The sequence below is a fragment of the Scyliorhinus torazame genome, chromosome 10 (genome assembly GCF_047496885.1).
Source record: "Scyliorhinus torazame isolate Kashiwa2021f chromosome 10, sScyTor2.1, whole genome shotgun sequence".
In the NCBI taxonomy this organism is placed as follows: domain Eukaryota; kingdom Metazoa; phylum Chordata; class Chondrichthyes; order Carcharhiniformes; family Scyliorhinidae; genus Scyliorhinus; species Scyliorhinus torazame.
In genome coordinates this window covers 30,400,996-30,426,814 of record NC_092716.1, presented here as the reverse complement: position 1 = coordinate 30,426,814, position 25,819 = coordinate 30,400,996, and the positions used below count along the sequence as shown (strand labels likewise).

Here is a 25,819-nt window from a genome sequence, read left to right as displayed (position 1 = left end):
GAATCCAACCCTTGATATCCGGAGGGACCGACGTATTTGTAGTTTGGCGGCATGTTCAATGGTGCTTCCTTGTCATCCGTTGAGCAACTTTGTCAACAATTGGACATCCCAAGATACTCACTTTAGCCTTAAAAATACAACTATGCACCTTGATGCTTATGCCTCCCCACTGGAAAAAAATACCGATATCCACGGAACCGAAGCAATTAATCACCAGAACCTTGGGCTGGATTCTCTGTTCCTGAGACTAATGTTGATGGCACTGGTTGCGCTGAAGCGTGCCCATGCAGCTGATGGGTCGGCTGGGGCCAGAGGACACCTAGGTGAGTGTCCTGGAGACACACCGATGCGACCCTTGGCCCAAAATGCACAGTGGGCTGGCAGAGGCGCGCACAGCTGCCTTTCCGTCTGTGGCCATGGTATTCTGTGTCTGTCCACCCCAACTCCACAGCCCACGTCCTGGCCACATCCCGCTACTCCCCCCAGCCCTGGCAGACGCCCCCCGGCCAGCGGTACTACTGTCAGCAAACTATGGTGATGTTGGACACTTTCCGCACCCCCCACTCTCACCCTCAGCTGCAATGACGCTGGTTTCACGATTTTTAAAAGCACGAGTGAACTGCGCCGTCGGAAACTCTGCCCATCGGAGGCGGAGAATCGTGGAGGTCCTAGAGAATACCTTGTCAGGTCCACTAACGATATACAAATTGTGTTTAGTGTATGTGTGTTCTGGACTGCATTGACTCCGCTGTCGAAGTAATGGAGAATTGCAGTTTGGAGTCAAATTGGCTCCCACCGTGATTTTGGCGTCAAAACCTATTCTCTGTCCAATTGTGTTTTCCAATTTTGGCAACACCCAATGGAGATTCCTGCTTCTTATGTTCTGGATCCTGTGTGAGTATATAAGAAACCCAGCAGTCTTGGGAAAGACTTTGCAGTGAATACTAATGAGGAGATTTAAGGTAATATGTGGGAAAAGGCCAACAGAAATCTAGGGCACGAATGAACGGAATAACATTGTCCCTGTCATGATATGCAAACATGCAAACGAACACTCAGAATAAGACACAACCAATGGACAGTCAGGACCTCAGAGGTGGCATCACCACAAGGGGGCATGACATAAACACTAAAAAAGGGATGAGGCAATCACACCCTGCCTCTTTCCACAGACAGACATCTGGAGAGTTAAGACAGGGTTGATCAGCAGCATCACACCCCAGCACGTGGCTTAGAGCAAGCTGGTGCAGTTAGACTGAGTTACTACAATTAGATTAGCAGAGAGTCGAACTCATTTGAGAACTGTGTTAATAGTTCAATAAACACGTTGAACTCATTTCAGAGTCTGGAGCATCCTTTAATTAAGACTGCATCAAGTAGCAGCCGGTGTTATCCAAAGCAGCATAACACAACAGTCCCATGTCGAGTGTGGTTCGCCGGGTGTATCCCAGTGCCGGCAGCACTGAGAATGACCCCCCCTATCTAACGGGACTCTGTTTGATTTCCAGACCTCATTGAGGAACCCCCTGCTGAGGCCGCACTTAGGCCCATTTGCAGCACTAATGAGCTCTGCTCACCAGTGCAGAAAAAAATTAGGGCGCCATTTTTGATCTCCACACTGCCCTATCTCATAAGGGCAGGGCACCCCCCGGTGTAGGAAAAATTCCACCTGGCACCCTGGCAGTGCGCCTCATCGGTCGTTGACCCCCTAATTGGTGAGTCGGGGCATTGAGTGAGTCCGGGGGTCTCGAAATCAGGGTGCCTTCCTGCACTGACAAGCAGAGCTCCTCAGTGCAGGATGTTAGACGAAGTGCGGCCTTGCGGGGCGTTCCCCACTGAGGCCCCAAAATGAAACAGAATACCGTTAAATAGCGGGGTCTTTCTTGGGACAGCGAGCTCCAGGAAACACTCGGCTAAACGTACTCAACACGGGATTTATTTTCCATTAAATCGCGCCCAAATACTCGGTTTCTAAATAATAATAATTATTATTCTCTCCTAATAACTGCTGGCAGACCGGCTGGGCACGATTTTGAGCCTGCACTAGCCGTGTATGGGGCCAGCAGCATGGGTGGAAAACCTTGTGAGAATTGGGAAACACAATTCTTGCCAGAGGGATCACATTCCCTGAAGTTCCCCGCCACTCGCCAGCGATGTCATGAGGTGTGCACTTCATTTTGAAAGATTTGTATGATTTTAAATGTTATTAGAAAGCCCCTCCCCCACCACATGATCTCCCACTCACTGACTGTTCATTCCTTACCAACGTGATGTCACGTAGGTGGGATTTACAACAGGTTTGGCCAAACAAGAAGCAGCCGAGGGGGCCTTCGGGGGTGCAGAGGTAAGTATAGCCCCCTGGGGGTAGAGTGGGCACTGCCCCAGCACAGGTAGTCAGTGCCAGCCTGTGCTGGGGGCAGTGCCAGACACGGGTCTCAGTGGGAGAGTGTTCATAGATGTGTGGTGGGGGGAGGGGAGAGTAGACACTGAGGGGGGAGGGTGTGATGCTGTGAAGATTGTCTGAAGGGGGGGGGAAGAGGGAGAGAATGCCGGAAAGGAATGTTGGGGAGGGAGGAGGGGGGCAGGGGAATGACGGTCAGCAGTGTCGAGGGGGTGGGGTGAGAGACCTCCCGCGACCTTTGTGATGGGGCTGGAGGCTGTAGAGCTGATTGGAGTGCCTTTTAAAGATGGCGCCCCGATCTCAGTGGAGTAGGTTACCGGCTCTGGGGCCCTGCCCCACCAGAGGGATGGTGTAAACCATGTTCACGTTTTCTTAAAGAGGTTCAATAGTTGGAGAGAAACCGATCTGTGCAACTGAAGATTACACACCAGCTTTTCAGTCTGAGTCTGACACTTTGCCAAATTCTGGTAAGATTCCAAACGCTGAGTTTTTCCAGGGTCTTCTGTTCTTGTTCCTTGTGGGACAAATTCTGTTTCAGAGCAACATGTCCAAGGGACAATTGTGTGAACAGGCAGTATAGTTATTTTCTGCCCTTCTACTCTACTAATGGGACTGGCAATGCACTAGCAGCTGTAAAAATATTTCCCCAGTGCAATAGTTACATTGTCAGAACCCATTTCATGAAATACACTTTACAGATATTAAAAGGAAATGAGAAACCTCTAATTCCTTTATTGATCTATACTCTACAACTGTGATGAGCTCACACTTTGCAGTCCGTAAATTCCTTTTCTTGATTCAATTTCTGTCAGCTAAAACAATCATGTTCTTACTGAGGATACCATTGTTCTGTAAAGTCATTTTGATTTGGGATATTTAAAACCTATTTAATTTATCGCATTCATAACAACCTATCACATACAGTATCTCTGCTTTGATTTAACTTTTCGCTGACAGTCAGCTGTATTCTGCTGGAAGTGGAGGACAGGGTAAATGCTTTATGATTTTCTCGGCATTTAGTTCAATAGCTGCATCTTAGACTTAGTGTACTTAGTGTGTGGTTCCAAACAGAAATGTAGAGTGCTGCAGGCGTAATTTCACCATGGAACCCAACTCTCACCTTCCTCAAATTTGTGTCTGGAGAAGCAGATTAAATCCCTGCATGACTCTTGATTTTGTACATTTTGAGGTGCATGACTGCAGAACCACTTGATACACATCTTGGCCTTCTAACACCAATCCCGTCTTCTCCTTGGTCTTCAAATTTATACCTTTGTAAACTCTGTGTAAAGTAACTTTATATAGGACACTTACTTAATTGTCTGTTTCTGAAGAATATCCTGGTCAGATGCATTCAATGTCACAACAACACTGCCTATTGGGATGTTCTCTGGCTTGACGACGATTGTTGGATCGGGAATGAAAACAGGAGGCTCATTCGCATCAAGAACTGTGACTTGCACCGTGGTGGTAGAGCTCGATCCATAACTGATCTCGGGCATGATTGGTTCTTCATTTTCCACCTTAATCAGCAGTGTGTGAAATGCAGATCTTTCATAGTCCAGAGACTGAAATGAAATCAATTAAAAAATGTTGTCGTTACTCAAATTGTTAAATGAATTCAAAATCAGGATAGCAATTACAGATGCGAAGCAATTTCTTGAAACAGTTTTATTGACTTGAAATTAATCTCCACGAAGAGCGGATCAATATTTAAAACAGAACAGCTCATTTGTTTGAATCAATCTTTACCATGGAACATGTTGATTCCTAAGAAGGGAAAAGTGTCCCGGCAACACTTCATGGACAATCAAGAATGGAATAGAATCATAGAGTTTACAGTGCAGAAGGAGGCCCTATGTCCCATCGAGTCTGCACTGGCCCTTGGAAAGAGCACCCCACTTAAGCCTATCCCAGCCCCGTAACACAGTAACCCCACCATCCTTTTTTGGGCACTAAGAACAATTTAGCACGGCCAATCCACCTAACCTGCACATCTTTGAACTGTGGGAGGAAACCGGAGCACTCGGAGGAAACCCACGCACACACGGGGAGAACGCGCAGACCCCGCACAGACAGTGACCCAAGCTGGGAATAGAACCAGGGACCCTGGAGCTGTGAAGCAACTGTGCTACCGTGCTGCCCCTGAGTTCACTCAACATTAATATGTCTTTTCTCACTCTGCTTGAGACTCTGTCCATCTCTGTGATGGAGTTGTATAGTTTTGCTTTGAGACTTTGCTGTTATTTATGTTGGAATTTTTGTTGGTTAATTTCAACAGCCTATTGGTGTAGGGAGCCAATCTCAATAATGTTCTCATCCAATTTCTACAATCTTGCACCATTTTCTGCAGGAGCAACTTAATGATGGCTGTTTTTTCCTTTTCTTCATACGTTGAAATTGTGCTCACTGCTGCCCGAGTACCATGACGAAGGTCAACTAATTCCAAATGGGCAGAGATTCAACCAGGGATCTTCACGTTCATTATTGCTCTGAGAAAAGCTTCCTGACCTGGATTTTCCTCCGACAGTTGAAAAAATTGAAGGTTCTGGTCTTTCAACCAGCTGCTCACATGATCCCATCTGCTCATGACTGCATTTTGGCTGTGAGGACTTATTAACATGAAGAACATGCGTCATGGTGAGAATCCTGCCCCATGTTGTGTCTCCACAGTTGGGAGTGGGGTAAAGTATAAGTCTGAAGCACAGCAAGAGAACCCAGAAGGGACAGAGAAAAAGAGTGCGTTGGAGGCGCCTTAAACATAGAAAAGCGAAAGGCAGAACACCTTAAAGAAAAACAAAACAAAAGACTTGCATTTATACAACACCTTCCACAAACGTGGATATCTAAAAGTGGTTTACTGCAATGAAATATAACAAGAGTCACTGTTGCAATGTGGGAAACACAGCAGCCAGTTTTCACAAGCAAGCTATCACAATCAGCTACATTTTATTTACCAGGTACTTTGCTTTGGTAATGTTGATTGTGGGATAAATATTGACCAAGACACAATGGGTAACTTCCTTGCTCTTCAAGTGTCATGTGATGTTTTCGATCTATTGGAAAGAGTAGATGGTGTCTCGGTTTCATGTCTCATCCTCAAGATGGCACCTCTGACAGTGCAGTGCTCCCTCAATAATGCACGGGACTGCCTGTCTTAATTTTAGTTCTCAGGTCCTGGAGCGGTAATTGAACCCACAGCCTTCGGTTTCAAGAGACAGTACCCACATCTGAGTCATGGTTGACAGGGGTATCTGGGACACCTTCTCACCTACCATTTCTCATTTCCTGAATGTTTGTCTGAGGAGTGAAAAGGCTGATAGATTGATTACCTCTGAGAGCATGTTCACAAAAGTATTTCCAGAAATGACTCAAGAAACAATACTAATTGGTTTTGTACCAATGTTTGTTATTTGTTCAACGAAGAAACATGCAGACCAGCAGAGGCAAAGGATTGCCATATCTTAGGTCCTTTGTAGGCACAGGGAGGAATCTCTGCAACTCATGGGGAGACATACTGGGCAGCTTTGAGAAATGAAACAATTGACAGAGAGCTGACTGGTTCAGGTTAATAATAAATAGAGCACTTACAGAACTGTGGGTTTTGTTGTTCTCTTCTTGGTTCTGTTTCCCAAGTTAGAGTTGCGCTTTCTAAAATGAACATGCCTTATGGCTCGCACAGATGCTGAATGCTTCCAGAAAGAAGCATCCGGAGACCTGTCCACCCCACTGGAGGACCCGCATCCTCTGCCTGATTCACCCAATCCATCAACCAAGTAGCAGCCCAGATATACATGTTTGGTCAATCACATGGCTTGGTTAGTGAGGATTTTCTTTCCCCCAATTAAGGGTTAATTTAGCGTGGCCAATCCATCTACCCTGCACAGCTTTGGGATGTGGGGGTGAGACCCATGCAGACATGGGGAGAATGTGCAAACTACACACAGATCGTGACCTGAAGCCAGGATTATACCCAGGTCTCCGGTGCTGTAGTTAGTGAGGATTCCACCCAGTGGATGAGCTGGGAAAGGTTGATGAGGAAACAATTGTCTCTCATTGGAGGATAAAGAGATGGCTCCTTCAGCTGAAGAGCTGAAGGACCACGATCTCCGAGTTCAATTTCTTAAATGGGAAATGTTCAGGAGCCCTCTGACCTTTACTCACTGACCCATATCAAAAACTCAATTCACTTGTGATCCTAACCTCTTCCTCCTGTGTGGTGCTTTTTGAATGTCAGAAAATGTGAAGTTACTGCCTGGGATTATATCCATGAGGACTGAGTGAAAACCTCATATGCAGGTAGCAGAGAGAATTTCCTTTTTTCTGGTGCTAATAGTCAAAATGCTGGAGGAGTACATAGCCCACATCTCCAAAATAATGGCATGAAGTGAGGAACACCCTCGAGAGTGCGGTAATCAACGTAGATCAGTGTGCAGTGCCAAGACTTCAGGAAGATGCTTTGAGAGCAGTTATCGCATCTGAATTAACACAATAGATTATTTTCATAAATAGTTTGGAGAGCGCCCTAGCTCTGGGCTTTCAAGACTTAATTAGGACTGCGCATCATGTTCTCAGACATACCATCAATCCCACTGAGCTTGGGAGGTGAATGTTGCTCCTTCTCGTAGCAGTGACAATGCAACTACATCAATACAGATCCTTCCAAAACCAGTACAGGAGGGAACTACTGGTTTGATGTACAAGCAAGGAGCTCCAAAATCCGGTGCTTCAAAACTGCCTGCTTCACTGGGATGGATAGCGTGTAAAGCCATGGGTACCGTTCCAGTGATGAGCTTCATAGTCTCTCTGCATTCAAGTGGAACCATATAAGAAGAGTTTAAAATTATACTCGAAGAGTTTTGGATATGGACCTGGCATGAAGATAAGTGACACCAGCGTGAGGCGAGGAAGCAGCAACAAGGTGGTGGGGAACATTTCTGGAAATTCAATTTTATTTTCACATGGCACCCTCTGGGTTTCCTTATTTTATTGTAATTTACAAATGTAACTGTGAACATTAGAAATGAGAGGCCAACTCTTCCACTCTTCAGATCACCATAGGCCAGAAATATGTTTGAAGATGTGTACTCAGGCCCTATGAAACTCCTTATGCCTGAATGAATGTGGGAATTGCTAAGGAAATTTCAACTTCCAATGGACAATTTCCTTGCTGCTAAGGCCCCTTCAAGAAATTCTCAAAATCTGAGTTAAAGTTGGAGGGTTTGGACAGTTTCACTTACCTGGATTGTTAGCCAGGAAATGTTTGACAGATTAAAGCCTAGTCTAACACATGGGTCAATGTACAACTGACCCCCAATCACACTCCTGACCCCACCAACTGCCACTCCTGACCCTCTGACTAACTCCTCTCCCTGGCCCAGCTACAGTCACCAACTCAACTACCAGCTGACCCAACCCGACCACCATTCTGACCACTCCTCACAATCAACCAATAAACCTCCTGACCCGAAGCAACTATCCTCATGATCCAACCACCACCTCAACCACCCAACTACATGCTCCTGAGCCAACCTGAGTATCCCCCGAGCCAACCATCCAACTGCCCTCCTGACCTGACCCGAGTACCCATCCAATTACCCTGCCAACCCAACTACCTTTCAAACTAGCTATCCCTCCTGAGCATCCGATTACGCCTTGATCACCTCCATGACTACCTCAATGCTCTCCTCACCACTCAACTACCCTCCCAACTAACTCTCTGGTCAACCTGACCCAACTATCCACTCACCCACCTATCCACGTATCCATCTCAGCCAAAGCCCACTTCATCCACCTACCACTAACCCACCAAACCATTAACCCACTTACCTCCTCACCCGCTTACCCCAGAACCCATTCACTCACTCACTCACTCATCGGGTGGCATGGTGGGTGCAGTGGTTAGCGGTGCTGCCTCACGGCACTTGTGACCCAAGTGCGATCCCAGCCCCGGGTCACTGTTCGTGTTGAGTTTGCACATTCTCCCCATGTCTGCGTGGGTCTCACCCCCTCAATCCAAAGATGTGCAGGGTAGGTGGATTGGCCACGCTAAATTGCCCCTTAATTGAAAAACAAATGTACTCATTCATCCACTCACCCATTCACTCACATTGAAAGAGTGGAACTTTAATTACCATATGGCAACCAGGGCTATAAATAGGGCCGCACGCACCCTGTCTTCCCGACTCGACTCCACTCTGATGGAGTTCGCTAAGGAACATTGTACTGCACATTTCTGTGAAAGCCTGGATCGGCAGACCCCTGAAGAAATGTGTAGCAGGGGTAGAAATCTGACGATCATTGTCGCTGCTCAAAACAACTGTCCCATTATAGATTAAGATTTAGAAAAAACTTAATGTGGGCCTTTCACATCAGGATGGCTGAAAGTGCTTTGGATGCTTAACTAAAATTGTAATGTAAACAGATGCAGCAGCCAATTTGTGCACGGCATGGTCCCACAAACAGCAATGAGAAACAAATGGCCGTGTTATCTATTTCAACAATGTTTTTTGAAGAATAAATGTTGCCCAGAACATCTGAAGAACTTTGCTACTCTTCTTCAAAAGGTGCTGCAGGATCTTTTGTGTTCATTGGCAAGGGTAGTTATATATAGAATTTACAGTGCAGAAGGAGGCCAATTGAGTCTGCACCGACCCTTGGAAAGAGCACCCCACACCTCCACTCTATCCCTGTAACCCAGTAACCCCACCTAACCTTTTTGGGCACGAAGGGAAATTCAACATGGCTAGTCCATCTAACCTGCACATCTTTGGACTGTGGGAGGAAACTGGAGCACCCGGAGGAAACCCACGCAGACACAGGGAGAACATGCAGACTCTGCACAGCCAGTGACCCAAGCCGGGAATCGAACCCGGGACCCTGGTGCTGTGAAGCACCTGTCCTGACCACTGTGCTGCCCCTATCTTGGTTCTTGGTTATCTTGGTTCTACAGCTGAAAAATGGAGCATGCTGGACTCCTTCAATCCTGCACTGAAGGATTAGACTAGATTACATTTGCAGAGTGGACTTGAATCCATGACCTCGGACTCAGAGGAGAGTGTTCTGGGGCTGAGCCTAGGGTGATACATTGAATCAGACTGATTACCCGAAACCACGGGAAGGGATCACAAAGAGCTGACAGTCGAATACACATTTTATTGGAAGAAGTTGGCAATTAGCTTTTACTTTAAGACACATGACGCTGGCACTATGGTGCCAGGAACTACCTCCTGTGAGTTTTTCTCATGATCAGGGGATTGGTTGCTCACACTTTCTATTCTTCACCTTTTCTGAGTGGCAGTCTCGCTCCCTTTCTATTGGTTGATATGAAAAGCTGCTGCAATACTGGAAACCCTTGAGCCATCATATTGCAGGATTTCCTTGACTTGTCCAGGAAATAAAAATATAAGACTCAAGATCCTCCGCCTAGTGTCCTAGGTCCAACCATCTTCAGTTGCTTCATCAATGACCTTTCTGCCGTTATAAGATCAGAAACGTAGATGTTCGCTGATGATTGCACAAAGTTCAGCACCATTCGCGATGACTCAGATACTGAAACAGTCCATGTGCAAATTCAGCAAGACCTGGACATTTGCGCTATACACGTGCCAGGCAATGACCATCTCCAACAAGAGAGAGCCTAACCATCACCCCTTGACTGTCAGTCTTTCACTAATGTCCTTTGGGGAAGGAAATCTGCTGTCTTTTCTTGGTTTGGACTACATGTGACTCCACTTCTTGGCGGTCGCAGAGGCAGCCAGGTAATCCGGGGTTCCGGTACCCACTCACTCCGCTTTCTCACGAGTGTGTGAACACGGCTCACCGAGAACTGCGGTCCAACCCAGAAATGTGGTTGACTCTTAAATACTCCCTGAAGTGGCCAGCAAGCCACTCAGTTCAAGGGCAATTAAGGATGGATAATAAATGCTGGCCCAGCCAGCAATGCCCACATCGCTTGAATGAATAAAAAAAAATACTGTCGCTGAATCCCACACTATCAATATCCAGTGGGATAACATTGACCAGAAACTCACCTGGAGTAGTCATTCTGTAGCTAAAGGTGCAGGTCAGAAGCTAGGACCCCCCACTTCCCAAATCCTATCCACAATCAAGAAGGCACAAGTCAGGAGTGTAATGGAATACTCCCCCCTGCCTAGATGAGTGTGACTCCAACAACAATGAAGAAGCTCAACACCATCCATGACGAAGCAGCCCGCTTGATTGGTAACCCTTCCGCAAACATTCACTCTCTCCACCACCGATGCAGTGTAGCTGCCGTTTGCACCATCTATCAGATGCAGTGCATGAACTCACCCACCTTCCAAACCTATGACCACTAACATCCAGAAGAAGAAGGACAGCAGATATGTTGGAACACCCCACCTGGAAGTCCCCCTTGAAGCCACACACCATCCTGACTTGAGATATATCACTGTTCCTTCACTGTTACTGGGTCAAAATCCTGCACTGTACTTGTACCTACACCACATGAGACTGCAGCGGTTCAAGGCGGCAGCTCAGTTTGCAGGGGAAACTAGGGATGGGCAATAAATGCTGGCCTAGCCAGCTGCACCCACATCCCATGAATGGATTTTTAAAAAACTTGAAAATTCCAGTGGCCCCTTGCACATTGGGAACTTTGAAGGCCTTTGTCTTGAAAAGTGCCATTAGTTATTTGAAGGCAGTACTGCTCGCCTTCCGTTAACCACCCTGTCACACCATTCTGGCAGAGCACTGCAGGTGTCTTAGCTTGCCTGAGAACAAACAAACCACGGCTAACCCGCAGGTAGCGTGCATTGACGTGAGGTTGCGAGCATCACTGATTTTCGCCACTGATTATCTGAACATTGAGGGAACAAAATCTTTTCCTATTGATGAAGTTGGTGGGCTTACAGATGACAGTTTCATAGCCACATGGATGACATCAATAACAGCCTGTATTTCTCAGATCTAGCTACTCCAAATAAAGGCTATACTGGGCTCATGTACAACACCATGACAGCTTACCTCAACAGGACAGCATCCATTAACTGTCAATACAGTGGGTGACCCACTGACCGAATGATGTGACTAATGCCCCCAGTGTGAACCTGGGACGTATCTGCATGTATAAAAATCTAAGTGCTGATGTCACCTTCACAGTAACAGAAAAGACATTGCCTCAGGAGAAAGAGACTGAAAGCCAAGTTCCCAAAGCTGGCATATTTATGTCATGATGCTGGAGAAAACATTGCTTCCTCAGAAATGGCTACTGAAAAGAATTCAGATAGATCCTTGCAGACAAGGGACTGGCAAAGAATGCTTATGTCAACAGACAGAGTGAAATAGCAAGCACTGATTTATTTTTAAAACAACATAATTTTTCATTTAAAAGCCAAGAGATTTGAATGCCTTGACAGCTTGACAGTTCCAATGAATTTATCCACTTCTTATGCACATTCATGTCTAATTTTAACTATCCCAAAAAGGTACCTGAGCTCTCCAAAGGGGTACCTTACTTCACCAAGTAACTCTGGTAAGTTCACGCCTGCTCTCGAAAAGTTGAACGCCCACAGGTTGTGTTTTGGACATCCCAGTGCTGAAAACTGGATCCATTTGAAGGCACGTGCATAATGCAATTCACTCTCATTCCCCCCATACCCTCACTACCAATAGAAATTAAATGGTGGCTGTGGGTTAATTTTGGCTAATCCGGAGATCCGTTCTATTGCTGCAAATGTTCAGGCTTCTATATTTCCCTGCTTGTGCTGCACTGTACAAACCCAGCACTGCCACCTTTACAATGGTCCTGATTTTCTCAGGCAGTAAGTGGGAAGAATTGTTGGAAGATTTTGGCAGACACTTGACGATGTCCCCCCAATTTACTCAAATGCAAGGTGTCAGCAGATGGATCAAGGTCATCGCTGGAAACCAGGGGAGAAAATGCAAGCATATTTAGAAGTGGAATTTTGGTAGGAGGAGTCTGTGCCACATTTTACTCAGCAGAATATTTAAAGGCTGCCTGAAAACAAGCATTTTTTAGTGACATTCCCTAAACAATTTTAACAATTGGGAAGATGAAGAGGTGCACACACTGCAGCTCGAGAAGGATTTATACTGTAGAAGGAATTTATGTCGAGGGAATAGGCCAGCATGCTAATGGCTTTAGATTAGTCAGTCTCCCAAAAATTATGTTAGCCATTGGATGAAAATGTCAGAAGCCTGTGTCCAAACTTGGCTTTCCTTACTTGAGCTGATTGAAAAAAAACTTTATTCAGCGACTGCGATGGTGGATGTAGAAAATAGGAATAAGTAATAAAATACCTTCTTAAAAGAGACATCCTTAACCCATGGAAATGACCAGCTCTGTGTACCTCAAATAATTTTGAAGTCCAGCATCTCTCATATTTGGTTACAGGGAAACCAATGGTGTTTTGTATCCCAAAGTGTGTTATAAAGATTGAGCACTGGAAGCAGACTTACTTTGTCAACAAACAGCATTCCGTCATTGTTCTGTGGGTTGGTCTCGATTTTGAAGTTCATATCAGGGTTTCCATTGATAATCGTGTACACAGTTCTCCAAGCTCCTGTCGCTGGGTCATCATTGTCCTCCACAGTAAGATTCACTATAATTCCAGTAAATCCTTCATTCACTCTAGCCTGAAACTGATAAAAGGAAAAGAAAGGCAACATTGTTATGTGGCTGCAAGACTTCAATGTCGCTCAGTCATAACACAAACTAAATTATTCAAGTGCTTTGGCTCATTTTCTATGCTCTCTATAGTTTTGTTTTGATTCCTAACATTCAGTTCTTTTCCTATCACCAAATTATTCAAGTGGTATTCCACCTTCTGCAGAAATTACATTTATAATTAAACTGAACCACACATATTTTTTGAACAACTTTTTATTTGTTATGACTGCATTTTTACGGACTGTGAATTCAAGCCTTACAATAGGTGCAAATCTACTCGGGAACCAGGTAGCCCTTGTCGATGGTTGGAGTCTCCGCGACAGCCTCAAAGTGGGACATCAGAGAATTGTAGAATTTACAGTGCAGAAGGAGGCCGTTCGGCCCATTGAGTCTTCACCAGCCCTTGTAATGAGCACCTTACATAAGCCTACACCTGCACTCTCTCCCCGCAACTCAGTAGCCCCACCTAACCTTTTTGGATACTAAATGGAAATTTATCATGACCAATCCACCTAACCTGCACATCTTTGGACTGGGGAATGAAACCAGAGCACCCGGAGGAAACTCACGCAGTCACGGGGAGAACGTGCAGACTCCGCACAGACAGTGACCTAAGCCGGGAATCGAACCTGGGACTCTGGAGCTGTGAAGCAACAGTGCTGACCACTGTGCTAGCGTACTGCCCATTTTTATTTGCCGGCAAAGGTGGCAGGGAGAAAGGGAGAGACTGCAATCAGCAGAGGGGAGGAGAACACTCGTGTTTCTCCTGGTCGACAAAGAGTGCTGGAAAAAGAATTATGTCATGGAGTCAAACAGATCCTGCCTCTCTGTGATATGGTACGAATAAAGTAATGGCATGATGGGAAAACTGGTCAATGGGAAGACTGGTCAAAATATTTGATACAATGTAAGAAATGCTGCCCTAACCATTTCAGACCCCTGTAAGACTAATAAGGCTGACTCTGCATAACTTGAAGTATGAATAAGATCAGAGAAGGTCAAGCCATTCCAAAATACTGGACCTCGGCAACTCCTGATAAGACTAACTCGTCATAACCCAGGGCCGTAGGATAAAGCCAAGATAAGGTCAGGAAGAAATAAGTCTCCTCCGACCTCTCAATATTCCCTCCAAGGACAAGATAATGGTATGAGTGATGCGACAAAGAGCCCAATAAGGTCAGCAGGCATTGCTTCCGTTTCTACTTCCGATCGAATTCCTTACTAAGCTGTAGTCACGCAATCTTGATAATGATAATGTATAAATACTGAACTGATTTTCTGTAAAAGCGCGGACTTGAGAAGGAATCAGCAAGTTTCATTAATTGCTCTCTGACCTCAAGTTTCAGCCATTACTGCATGCAGTCGTTTTGTAAATAAAGCCTCGTTATTTTGTCTCAACGAGCGTTGTTGAATCTTTCTACTACAGAAGCAGGACAATATTGACTACAACATCGCGACTGCTGCTGGGTTTCATCGATCCCTATAAAACCGTGCGGCAGTAGAGAACTTTAACCCATTGCCATATTCCTGGACAGCACAATACTGTAAAGAAGCGGCTGGCACATGTGTGCTGTGTATTGGAGGCACACCGCACTTCAATCTTACACTGATTCATCCTTACTGCTCCATCCTGGTCCTCCCCCACTCCTCCTAGGGTTGGGAAAGGGGTGGGGGGCAAAGAATTATGCAATAATGCAAAGATAACAAACTGATTTTCCACCCTGACAACTCCGGATGCAATAGTTAATATTAAGTCAGCTTTTCTTTGTTGGTTGTTGTAATGCATGAATTGAAGTAACTTTCGTCTAAAAAGTCGACGGACAAAACAAAAATAGGCTTGATTAATAGCTGTAATTTTGAAAAGTCTCAAAATGGTTTATGAACATCTAACGTTTTCCCTGCAGTTGGTGGCAAATATGAATATGTACATAATTTCTCTTTGCACAAATGCATTTCACTGTTGAAAAGCTAATTGCTGTAAAATACAACTGACAATTTCAGATAACAACTCAGTCTTGATTGCAGATATGAACTTGACTTATTATCGACACAACTGAGTGGTAATAAACTCCCTTAACTAATCATTTCTGATGGCTCAAGTAAGTGATGAATTCAGCTAATCAAGATGAACTCAGTTTTGGGAAAAATTATTTCACTTTTTACATCCAATGTCGGTATCAAATAATTCCAGGGCAGAGGCAGAGCTAATCTGTCCCTGCATTGTTGTGATGCCGTGCCTGTATCTCAGCCTCAAATGAGCACGCATTATTATAACAAGGTGACATTTTCATTCCCTATACCTGCCATCCTTCTACATACTCCAAGTGATAATGCCAATACACTGCTCAGCAGCATCAAATTACAGCAGTTTTCTCGTTATTGACTAGGAGCCAAATCAATTGCTTTGAGACTAACCTAAACTCATTTAATTTAATTCTTCTGGGAGGAGAATTCTTATAATGCTGGGAAGGATTCAAATTCAAGGCATACAGATAGGAGTACAATGATTTAATATGGTGTTTGACCTAATTGCTTAATTCATAGAATCATAGAATCATTACAGTGCAGAAGGAGGCCATTCGGGCCATTGAGTCTGCACTGGCCCTCTGAAAGAGCGCCCTAACTAGGTCCACGCCCGCTCTCCTTTCCCGTAACCCCACCTAACCTTCGGACACTAAGGGGCAATTTAGTATGGCAAATCCACCTAACTTGCACACCCTTGGCCCACTCATCTCCCATTTCAAATACAGGGGTCGGTTAGCTCAGTTGACTGGACGGCTGCTTTCGCGATGTGGTATGATGGCAACACTGATCGTTATATTCCCTATACTGGTTGAGGTTATTTATGAAGAACCCACCTTCTCAATCTTGCCCCTCGCCTGAGGTGTGGTGACCCTCAGGTTAAATCACCACCAGCCAGCTCTCCCCTTCTGGCTGGTATCTGAATGGCCCAACAGTTGAGTGGAATGGAACGGTAAATGTAAAAATGCAAATGTCACCAGGGGGGAGCAGCCTCTGGGACTCTGGGGACATTTACATTTTTACATTTACCGTTCTACTCCACTCAACTGTTGGGCCATTCAGTTATCCTACCATCCAGCTCCCAGCCAAGTGTACATGCCGTATGCTGGGTAAAATGAGATGGCTGGTATGATTACTTCCCCCAATTTATACACTGGGATTTTAATGCTCCTTGTCCAGCAAGAGCGCTGCGTGAAAGCAGTTACGATTTGACCCTCCATGCTCCTGGCCTCAGTGGGGATTGAGCAGGAGTGGTCAGAAACATACCAGAATGGCCAGATGGTGGGCTCTTTTCAGCAAGTGGAACAGAGTAAGATGGATAGCTGGAGATCCAGCTGCTGCAAGAATAGACAGGATGAAGAAGGCTCAAGAAAGAACCCATGAAGATTTGGTGCGCGTATAATTTTAGTTATCTAACCTGGCGATGATACAGTTACTGGAGTAAACTGTGCTCAGCTCAGCTTCCGTAGTCTGAAGTGATATCTTCAAAATAATTTAGTAAGAATGCATTGTTGAGATAAACTGTTTACGGTCGACCAGCTTTATCTTAGTCAGTGTAGCTCTGGACAATGCCCTGTCTCTTGAAGAATATAAATTGTTACAAAATGCTGCACATAGCTGATTAGCCTGGTCCCCTTCCAGTCTAAACACATCAAACTGACAATAACCAATCAACCTTATCTTCCCTAGCCTCATGCTGTTGGATAACAACTAGATATTTTGAGGCTCCAGTTGCAAAGGTCAGGTTGTGACTGATTGCAAGACCAGTAGAAATACCACTGATTGTAAGAGGTCAGTAGTAGAGGTTAGCTCCACAGGAGAAGAGAATATATTACATATCTGTTCATCCGTAGCAATTGACATAAACATAGAAACTAGGAGCTGGATAAATATTGTGCTTCCAAAAGCTTAAATCAGATTTTGGTTGGATCCACTTTCTGGGGAGACAATGGGGATACAAGAGTCTAATTTCGTGGTCAACCCCCTGTGCTTGAACAGTGTCAGGAAGATGTCCCATTTGATTTTACTTGGGAAACACTAGAGGTGATCCTGGAACCAGCCGAACCAAGCATTAGGCCCCATAATACGTGCTCAAGAACTCCTTCCTGAAACAGGATTGTCCATCAGTAGATTGTCGTGTTGGGTGTTCCGCTATACAGATGAACCAACATGGTTGTAAATGGTACAACTCTGTTATATTACTCTTGATAACAACATCTGTAAACTTATGACTGTGGTTCGTAATTTACCCGTTAACCTGTGGACCTAGCCCTAACACTATCTTAGAGAGGCACTCAGCACATGGTGTATGTCTGAGTGGCACGCTGTGAGCTCTGTGCCCTGAGGTGTCTCCTGCTGGAATGAGCGGGAACTGTGGTGTTCCCCGTTTTATAGTGCGTGTGCTCTCACTGGTGATTGGCTGTGATGTTGCGTGTGTGTTGATTGGTCCGTTAATCTGTCCATCAGTGTGTATGTGTGTTTGCACCATGATATGTTTATCTGAATATCATGACATAGATGTGGCCCAGTTAGTGGCTGCCATCAGAAACGGAGGCATTTCTTTCTCTTATAAAGTACATTCCTGTGCAGTTAGGAGGAGCACCGGCTCTACCAGGTTACAGGCATGCCCCCGCCAAACCAGACCCTCTGCCTCACCAGTGAGGTCCTGAGGACCAACACCAACAAGACCTTGGACCCACCTCTTTGGATTTCCATCAGCCTTCAGATGCTAGCAATTTCCACCCACCAATCTTTGCTCCAGTAATGGAAGCAGCAAGCTTACAACATTTATAAATAATTAATTCAGAAATATGTTTGACAGCAAAATATTTTCTACTTATGCAAGCTGTTTTACATTCTGCATAATTTGCCTGGGTGACAACTTAATTACTACATTACGATAATAATCCTTATTAATTGTATCAATTGAAATAAACCTACAGTTAGGTGTTATTAAACTCCTCCCCGAGCAGTGTTCAATCATATTTCTGTTTGCACAGTTGTCTTCTTGATTATGATCAATATAACAATCACATACTGCGACAAAGGTATAAACAAACTAAAATACAAGGTAGTAGCGATTTCAGTAAAGTTATAATTGAACCATAGACAAATGAAAAATTGAAAAGATACTGGGCACGATTCTCCGGAAAGGTTTCTAAGTGCGGTAGCGAGCGGGAACTGCCGCAAGCTTCCCGGCACTCGGACCGCGAGGCTCTTAGATGTGGTTGAGGTCAAGAGGGATCCCCTGTTTCCCCGAGGGTCACGGAAGGTGAGCTACAGGGCAGCCAGTGCCGCCTGGGATGAAGTGACAGCGGATGCCAGCAACGGGAAGCGTGACCAGGAGGGCAGGTCAGCAGTGCCGCAAGAAGGTCAACGGCCTACACTGGGCCGAATGCGTGAGTTGACACCAACATACTGTCCCACCCTCGTGCGACCAGCCCCCCAACCCTCCATTTGCCCCACAACCCACCCTTCATCCCCCACTTCCTCCTCCCTTCAACACCCCTCCCTTCACCCCCTTCCCTTCACCACCCCCCCCCAAACCTTGCTTCCGCACCCTCCCCGCCCCCAACCAATGTGAACCGGACATGCGGTTATCGACGCCATCTCTGTCTCCGCAGGAGAAGCTGTCCGAAAATCATCAGGCGAGGGCCCAGGCTGGCAAAGGGGTGCCGGTCATAAGAATCCTCATGACATTTGATGAACGGGCCCTGGAGGTTACGGGTGTGGCAGAGGACAGAGCGGTCACCAATGCTGAGGTCGGCGCATGCTGCAGAGGTGAGGATTCACCGGGCCCCACTGTCAAACCTAAGTTGGTAATGCCATACAGACTGACCCATCACTCTCACTGACCATGTGTTTATTCTCCAGCCGACAGCATTGGCGCATCTGGGGTGGCCCCCTCCCCTAGGCGGAGAGCTCCGGGGATGCCACAATCGATGCGTTACAGCTGCCGTCTCCACTCTCTACCAGTGCAGAGGCAGGCACCTCAGTGGGCAAGGGTAGTGGTCAGGCTTCTGGGGCACAATCTGGTGAGCACAGAACACAGCCGCTGATGCACATCAGGTGGAGGCAGTAAAACCAAGGCGAGACTGCAATCGGAGGACTGCTGTATCCCAGGACCCAGCTAGATCACAGCCAGATGTTGAGCCTATGGAACATGCTATCCTGGAGCTGATGGAGACGTTAGGGAGTGGCCGGGACATTCAGAGGGTAATGTCAGTGACACTCCAGCAGGTCAATAGCCAATTGGAGGAATCCCAGAGGCTATGGGAGCAAGAGATGTCGCCAGCAATGCGCGGCACCAAGGCCAGCACTGCTAGGGTGGCGACCCCAGTGGAAAGCCTGGTGCACGACGCCAGCAGCATTAGTGGAGGCGCCCAAGGTGTGGCGCAGTCGGTGACGGCCATGGCTGAGGGCCTCGGCAGAATGTCCGACTCGCTGGATGACATGACCCAGTACCAGGCTGACCTTGATGAGGCGCTGAGGGACATGTCCCAATCTCAGATGGGATTGGCCGAGGCACTGCAGAGCATGGCCCAATCACTGAGGAGCATCGCTAAAGGCGTCGCCACCAAGGTGCAGATATCGGGCAGACACAGATGATGCAGGAGCAGCCGGGGCTCGATCCAACCGCCACTCCATCCTGAGGTGAACCCCAGGGAGGTGGCGCAGGGTGACAGCCTGGTCCCATCCTATGGACTAGCGACAGTTGCCACCAGCTATCCTGTGTACACCCCTCTGATGAGCCCACGTCTCACAGCCAGCAGCCGGAACAGCGTGGCACGGTTGTGCATGAGCCGCCATCAAATGCACTGGGGCCCTTCGCACATTGGAATGACAGAAAAATAAACTTGCTGTACCTTTTTGCACTACTTGGAATTGGTCGAACATTGCGAAGGCAATGGATTGACAACATATTTTATGTGGGCCATCTCGATTGTGAATGATGCGTCGATTTAAGTGGCGAAACAATTCTATTTGTTTAGTAATTTCACATTCAAAGTGGACTTTGAAGGGCCTCTTTAGTTTTTCACTTCAATTTAGATCTCACGACAACTAAAATTTGACAGAAATTTCTGAGAAAATAAAGAAATCTTAGGGAGAAAAATTATATTGCATACTACATTACGCATGAATAATTTATCATTACATATTCATTTTTGTCAAAGAGATTTAACCTTGAATTTTTCAGCTGATATCAAATAAAGTTCACAGAGCTTAAAAGCTATAACATAACCTTCCTTCATGTTCAAGAGAAAATTGAAGCAGTAAGGGAGGGGGTAAACCTGCACAACACATTTGAAATAGCCAGCTTTCTGCTTTGTTCTTTTGAAGCGTAACTGTTATTTAAAGATACAGTTATCCTACAACTGTTGCATTGGTGTAACCTGCACCTGGAGCTATAGTCCAAACTGAAAACAGATGGAAAAAACATTCTGACTGTCCCTGGCCAAGGGAGGCTTGCTCATCTTCATCCTCCAGTCAGTTTTGGTCTTCGTACCCAATTTGCACTCAAGGCCCAGGGTTGGTTTTGACTTTGAAGATAACCTTGTTGGGTGTGATCTACTGGTCGCATTGCACATGACCAGGAGCGCGACGCAGCCGGTAAATCATCATAGATCATAGAATTTACAGTGCAGAAGGAGGCCATTTGGCCCATCGAGTCTGCACCGGCTCTTGGAAAGAGCACCCGACCCAAGGTCAACACTTCCATAACACTAAGGGCAATTTCGGACACTAAGGGCAATTTCTTATCATTACCAATCCACCTAACCGGCACATCTTTGGACTGTGGGACGAAACCGAGCACCCGGAGGAAACCCACGCACACACGGGGAGGATGTGCAGACTCCGCACAGACAGTGACCGAAGCCGGAATCGAACCTGGGACCCTGGAGCTGTGAAGCAATTGTGCTATCCACAATGCTACCGTGCTGCCCGTAGATGCCAGGAGAAGTCTCCCATGGGCTTCCTGGCAGCCAGCATGCTTTCCGAAATCTACCCAGACCTTGCAAGGCGGAGAGATCAGGATCCCACCAACAATGGGCATGACCAAGCCCCAGACGTTTTAAACCTACTTAGACATAACCACCTGGGATCTACCAGCCTCTGGCATCTAACAATTTCCCCAGGGGGTCCCTAGCATGATATTCCTGTGGTGGTCGCACAAGATGTTCAGGGAGTGGAACCCCTTCCTGTTTACATAGGGTACTCCCTGATGGCCCGATGAGCGCATGGCAATATGGTGCCATCTATTAGATCCTGAACCTGGGACATCCCGTTGATGGCGGCGAAACCAGCTGCCCGGGCATCCTGGTTGGCTTGGTCCATGTCAACGTTTCTATAGTTCGCTGCCTGGTGACTTCACGGATGCATTTGTGGGCTGTAGCTTGTGAGATGCTGCACATGTTCCGACTCGAGCCCTGGAATGCTCCTGAGGAGTCGAGGTTCAGGGCTGTGGTAACCTTGACCACCTCTGGAAGCAGGTATCCACCTCCTCCACATGGACATGGCACAGGTGCCGCAGCATCCCTTTGTTGAGGCAAAGCCTCTTGCGGCGTAAGCTGTCTGTCATCTGTTCAAAAGGCCAGGGACATTTGTACTCCTTGGATTGTCACCGGCCTCCCTCTCTGGGTCCCTCAATGGCCTGATGGGTGGTCTGGTCCTCATGATTTGGGGCAGGGCCATAAACATGGGCTGCCACCTCGAGTCTCTGTCGACACTGCTTCCACCGCCTCCTCCGGCATCTGGCTATCTCGCCTGGTAGCAGCACCATGAGAGCAGCTTCCGTGACGTCCAAGGTACCATCCATTCCGTGTACTATCTGTGAGGAATTGGAGATGGTGACAGACTGGCAACCAGCGGTGACTTCCACTTTGTAACCTCCAGGCGCCCCATTGGTCCCGGCCCACCCGTCACGCCCTGCCCATGCACCCTCTGCCACAATTGTGGCCCCTGTTCTCCAGACCCCACACCCTGTGCCCCAGATACCCATATATAACATTACCTGCACCGGGACTGGTCCCCTTCCTGGTGCACAAACCCTCCTTCTGGTCGTTTAGTTGCACCCGGCACTGGGGTCCAGCCTCTGGGTGTTCGGATGTTGGCCACTGTGTCTGTGATGTTGCCTCCCGCAGTGTTCGGGCAAAGAGCCTTGGCTTCACGGACTGATTGTGATGCTGGGCAATAACCTCCACATGCTACATGGCACACCCACCCACAGGGATCCACTTGGGATGTTGGGATGTGTGAAGTGCTCACTTAACTACGATTGCCAATTCCCAATTAGCAATAACCTTCAGTCGCATGGCCAGAGGCCTCTGTGGTCAGTGGGAGGTATGGAGGTCGCTGAGGGAGGCGGGTAGGGCCTGAGATTGTCCCCGGAACAGGACCATGCAATCCATGGGTTGGCTTGGTGGACCCATGGGCACTGAGACACCCATCTGCCCGCAACCCCCCCCCCCACCCCACCCCCCCCCCCCCCCACCCCCCCCCGCAGCCCAGCCCATGAACGCCACCTCCCCATTCCATGCACTCCCCCCACAGATGGCAGCCCTCAACTGGGGCTATCCCCCCGGGGGTTCTCCCATCCCCCTCTGAGCACCGGGGCAGCAACCGTAGTACCACTGGGCCCATTGCCTGGGAGCGAAGATAGCTATTCACCTCCTCAGGTTCCTGCAGTAGCCCTTCCGCCTGCTTAACGTTTTTGAAAAGGGAGTACTAATTAGGGCAGCACGGTAGCATAGTGGATAGCACAATTGCTTCACAGTGCCAGGGTCCCAGGTTCGATTCCCTGCTGGGTCACTGTCTGTGCGGAGTCTGCACATTCTCCCCGTGTCTGAGTGGGTTTCCTCCGGGTGCTCCGGTTTCCTCCCACAGTCCAAAGATGTGCAGGTTAGGTGGATTGGCCATGCTAAATTGCCCTTAGTGTCCAAAATTGCCCTTATTGTTGGTTGAGTGGGGTTACTGGGATTGGCTGGTGTGGGGTTGGGTAGGGTGTACTTTCCAAGAGCCGGTGCAGACTCGATGGGGCGAATGGCCTCCTTCTGCACTGTAAATTCTATGATTCTATGAATTAGCGCCCGCTTGACCACTTGCTGGGGAGGCAGTTAGATCACAGAAGGTCATTAGATAGGATGTCTCTCCTGTTAATTGTATGGATATTGGCTTAAGTGGTTTCTCGCCATGCCACGGCGGGATCCTAATTTCGCCAATGGGAGCAGGCCGGGTTAGATCGCAAACAGATCGGCACACGGCTGGGTTCACGATTTTGGCCTCTCCCGCGATTTAACAGCCTCGTCTTTTCTCGCTTAAGCGCAACGCGGCCATTAAATCCTCCCCATGGTATCAGCTTTACCGGATAGGAACTCCCCAGGGCCCCAAAAAGTGACTAAGTGTCATTAGATCGCGGTGGGGAACAGAGCCGGCAGAAAGCTGCCAGCAAACCCATCCCAAATAACACTTCGAAATTTTTCCATTAGATTGCGCCAATTAATATATTGCAGTCTTTGCACAGCTCTAATGTCCCTGTTATTGTGATCGTAGTATTATGTAGCCTCCTTTATGTATTAAGGATTATACCCACCGCAGTGGTTCGCACTGCTGCATCACAGCTCCGAGGACCCAGGTCTCTGCCTGTGTGGAGTTTGCATATTCTCCCCGTGCCTGCATGCGTCTCACTCCCACAACCCAAATGTGCAGGGTGGGTGGATTGGCCAGGCTAAATTGCCCCTTAATTGGAAAAAAGGATGAAACGAAATGAAAATTGCTTTATTGTCACGAGCTGGCGTCAATGAAGTTACTGTGAAAAGCCCCTAGTCGCCACATTCCGGCGCCTGTTCGGGGAGGCTGGTACGGGAATTGAACCGTGCTGCTGGCCTGCCTTGGTCTGCTTTAAAAGCCAGCGATTTAGCCCAGTGAGCTAAACCAGCCCAACCAGCATTACACCCAAAATGCTGATCTGCAGGGAATTGGACTCAAACCTATTTAGCAAAGCCCTCTCCACATTAACTGCACCTTTTGTTCCGATTACTTGTCAGATAATCATGTTCTAAGTTTAAAAGCAAAAACAAATTAAACTTTCTCGCACACATAAAACAAAATCCCAATATTTGGTTCAACGTGGCTAAAGAGAGTTTTCACAGTGGTTTCACTTCATGAAGAAAATGCGTGCTTTAATGAGAATATCTCCCATTCCTTATTGATAAGTAATCACTGCAGGATATAAAAAGGATTCCCAGTTTAAGACTATTAAGTGAAAGAATTTAATTGGCCCACAGAAAAGCCCTACATTTTTGAGCTAACGGTTATTGCACAGGAAGTCATTTAATGGGGAAAATGATCAAATATAGAATATATTTGCTTCATGTTATGCCTAAAATCTTTCTTAGGACCCAGAGTGCCAGTAAGGATTGAACTTATTTGTTTTTATCCCATTCATTCTACTTACCTGTACCCGTGGTCTTAATCTACTAGCTCTCTGCTTGACTGGAAGCCAAGCCTGTCAATCAAAGGTTTTGTTCAATTTAAGACCAGCGCTTGAGGACCAGGAGGGAACAAAGTAATTTCTTTGAGTTTGGATTTTAGCCTGGGGGTGCTTTCCATGTGGGGACGTTGTTTTATGATTGGGAGACACAGGAGAATGGGTTCCCATTTGTTTGATTTTATTTTCTCTTGGTTTCCTAATGCAGGCAGTCTCATTAACATGCTGAAGGCCTGTGAGGCAGGAGAACCAGCAACACAAGGCCACAGACAGGAGAGCAGGTATTTCTTGTGGGAGGATTATGGGAGAAGTGGTGCAGGGTGGGACATTCTGATTGGGACAGAGATGATCGGAAAGAGGAAGTTGCAATCATGGTTGGGCAGGGGTGGAGGCAGCTGGTGGTGATGGGAGGAAAGGTTGAGGGGTATCAAAATGAAGTCAGAGGCAGGGGACAGGCAGATGGTTTCACAGAAGCAGATAGATCTTTTTTTTGAATATACATTTCGAGTACTCAATTCTTTTTTTCCCAATTAAGGGGCAATTTAGCGTGGCCAATCCACCTAGCCTACACAATTTTTTGTTGTGGGCGTGAGACCCATGCAGACATGGGGAGAATGTGCAAACTCCACCCGGACAGTGACCCAGGGCCGGGATTGAACCCGGGTCCTCGGCGCCGTGAGGCAACCGTGCTAACCAATGCGCCACCATGCCGCCTTCGAAGCAGATAGATCACTGTAGGGTTTTGTCTGGTAGCGTGTTGATTTTGGAGGAAACACTCCCGATCCTCTTGGCCCACAAGCAGTGCTATAAAAGCACCTACCCCATGGATTAAGTCCGTTTTCACCTGCTTCATGTTTCCTGTTGGCTAGGAACCATGGCTGACATGAGTTAAAGATACAATGGGCAGAATGTAATACAGCCTATCACGGCAGGGAAAATGGTGGCTGGGTCTCCTAGAAGAGGCTGTGTATCAATCTGCTGGTAATGAGAGAATGGCACAAAATTAAGATGGAGATGGGAAGGGGCCTATGCAAGTGACCTGCCCATTCACAACAGGCTCATTAATGAGCCAATTTAGGCAGCACGGTGGTGCAGTGGTTAGCCTGCTGCCTCACGGCGCCGAGATCCCAGGTACGATCCCGGCTCTGGGTCACTATCCGTGTGGCGTTTGCACAATCTCCCCGATATATCAACGGTATAGCCTCGAGCAGGACGACCAGCTACAACCCCCGGGGGA

At 47.1% G+C, this 25,819-nt stretch overlaps 1 protein-coding gene across 1 annotated transcript in view; it reads right to left on the bottom strand.

The window, feature by feature from the left end:
- The window catches only part of LOC140384794 (cadherin-13-like), a 169,119-nt gene that overhangs the window by 124,190 nt on the left and 19,110 nt on the right, over window positions 1–25,819 (bottom strand). The window contains exons 3-5 of the mRNA XM_072466784.1: window positions 24,550–24,600; window positions 12,863–13,045; window positions 3,716–3,969 (exon numbers count right to left, since the gene is read on the bottom strand). Of these exons, the coding sequence (XP_072322885.1) occupies window positions 3,716–3,969; window positions 12,863–13,045; window positions 24,550–24,600 (488 nt within the window). The remainder of the gene's footprint in view (window positions 1–3,715; window positions 3,970–12,862; window positions 13,046–24,549; window positions 24,601–25,819) is intronic.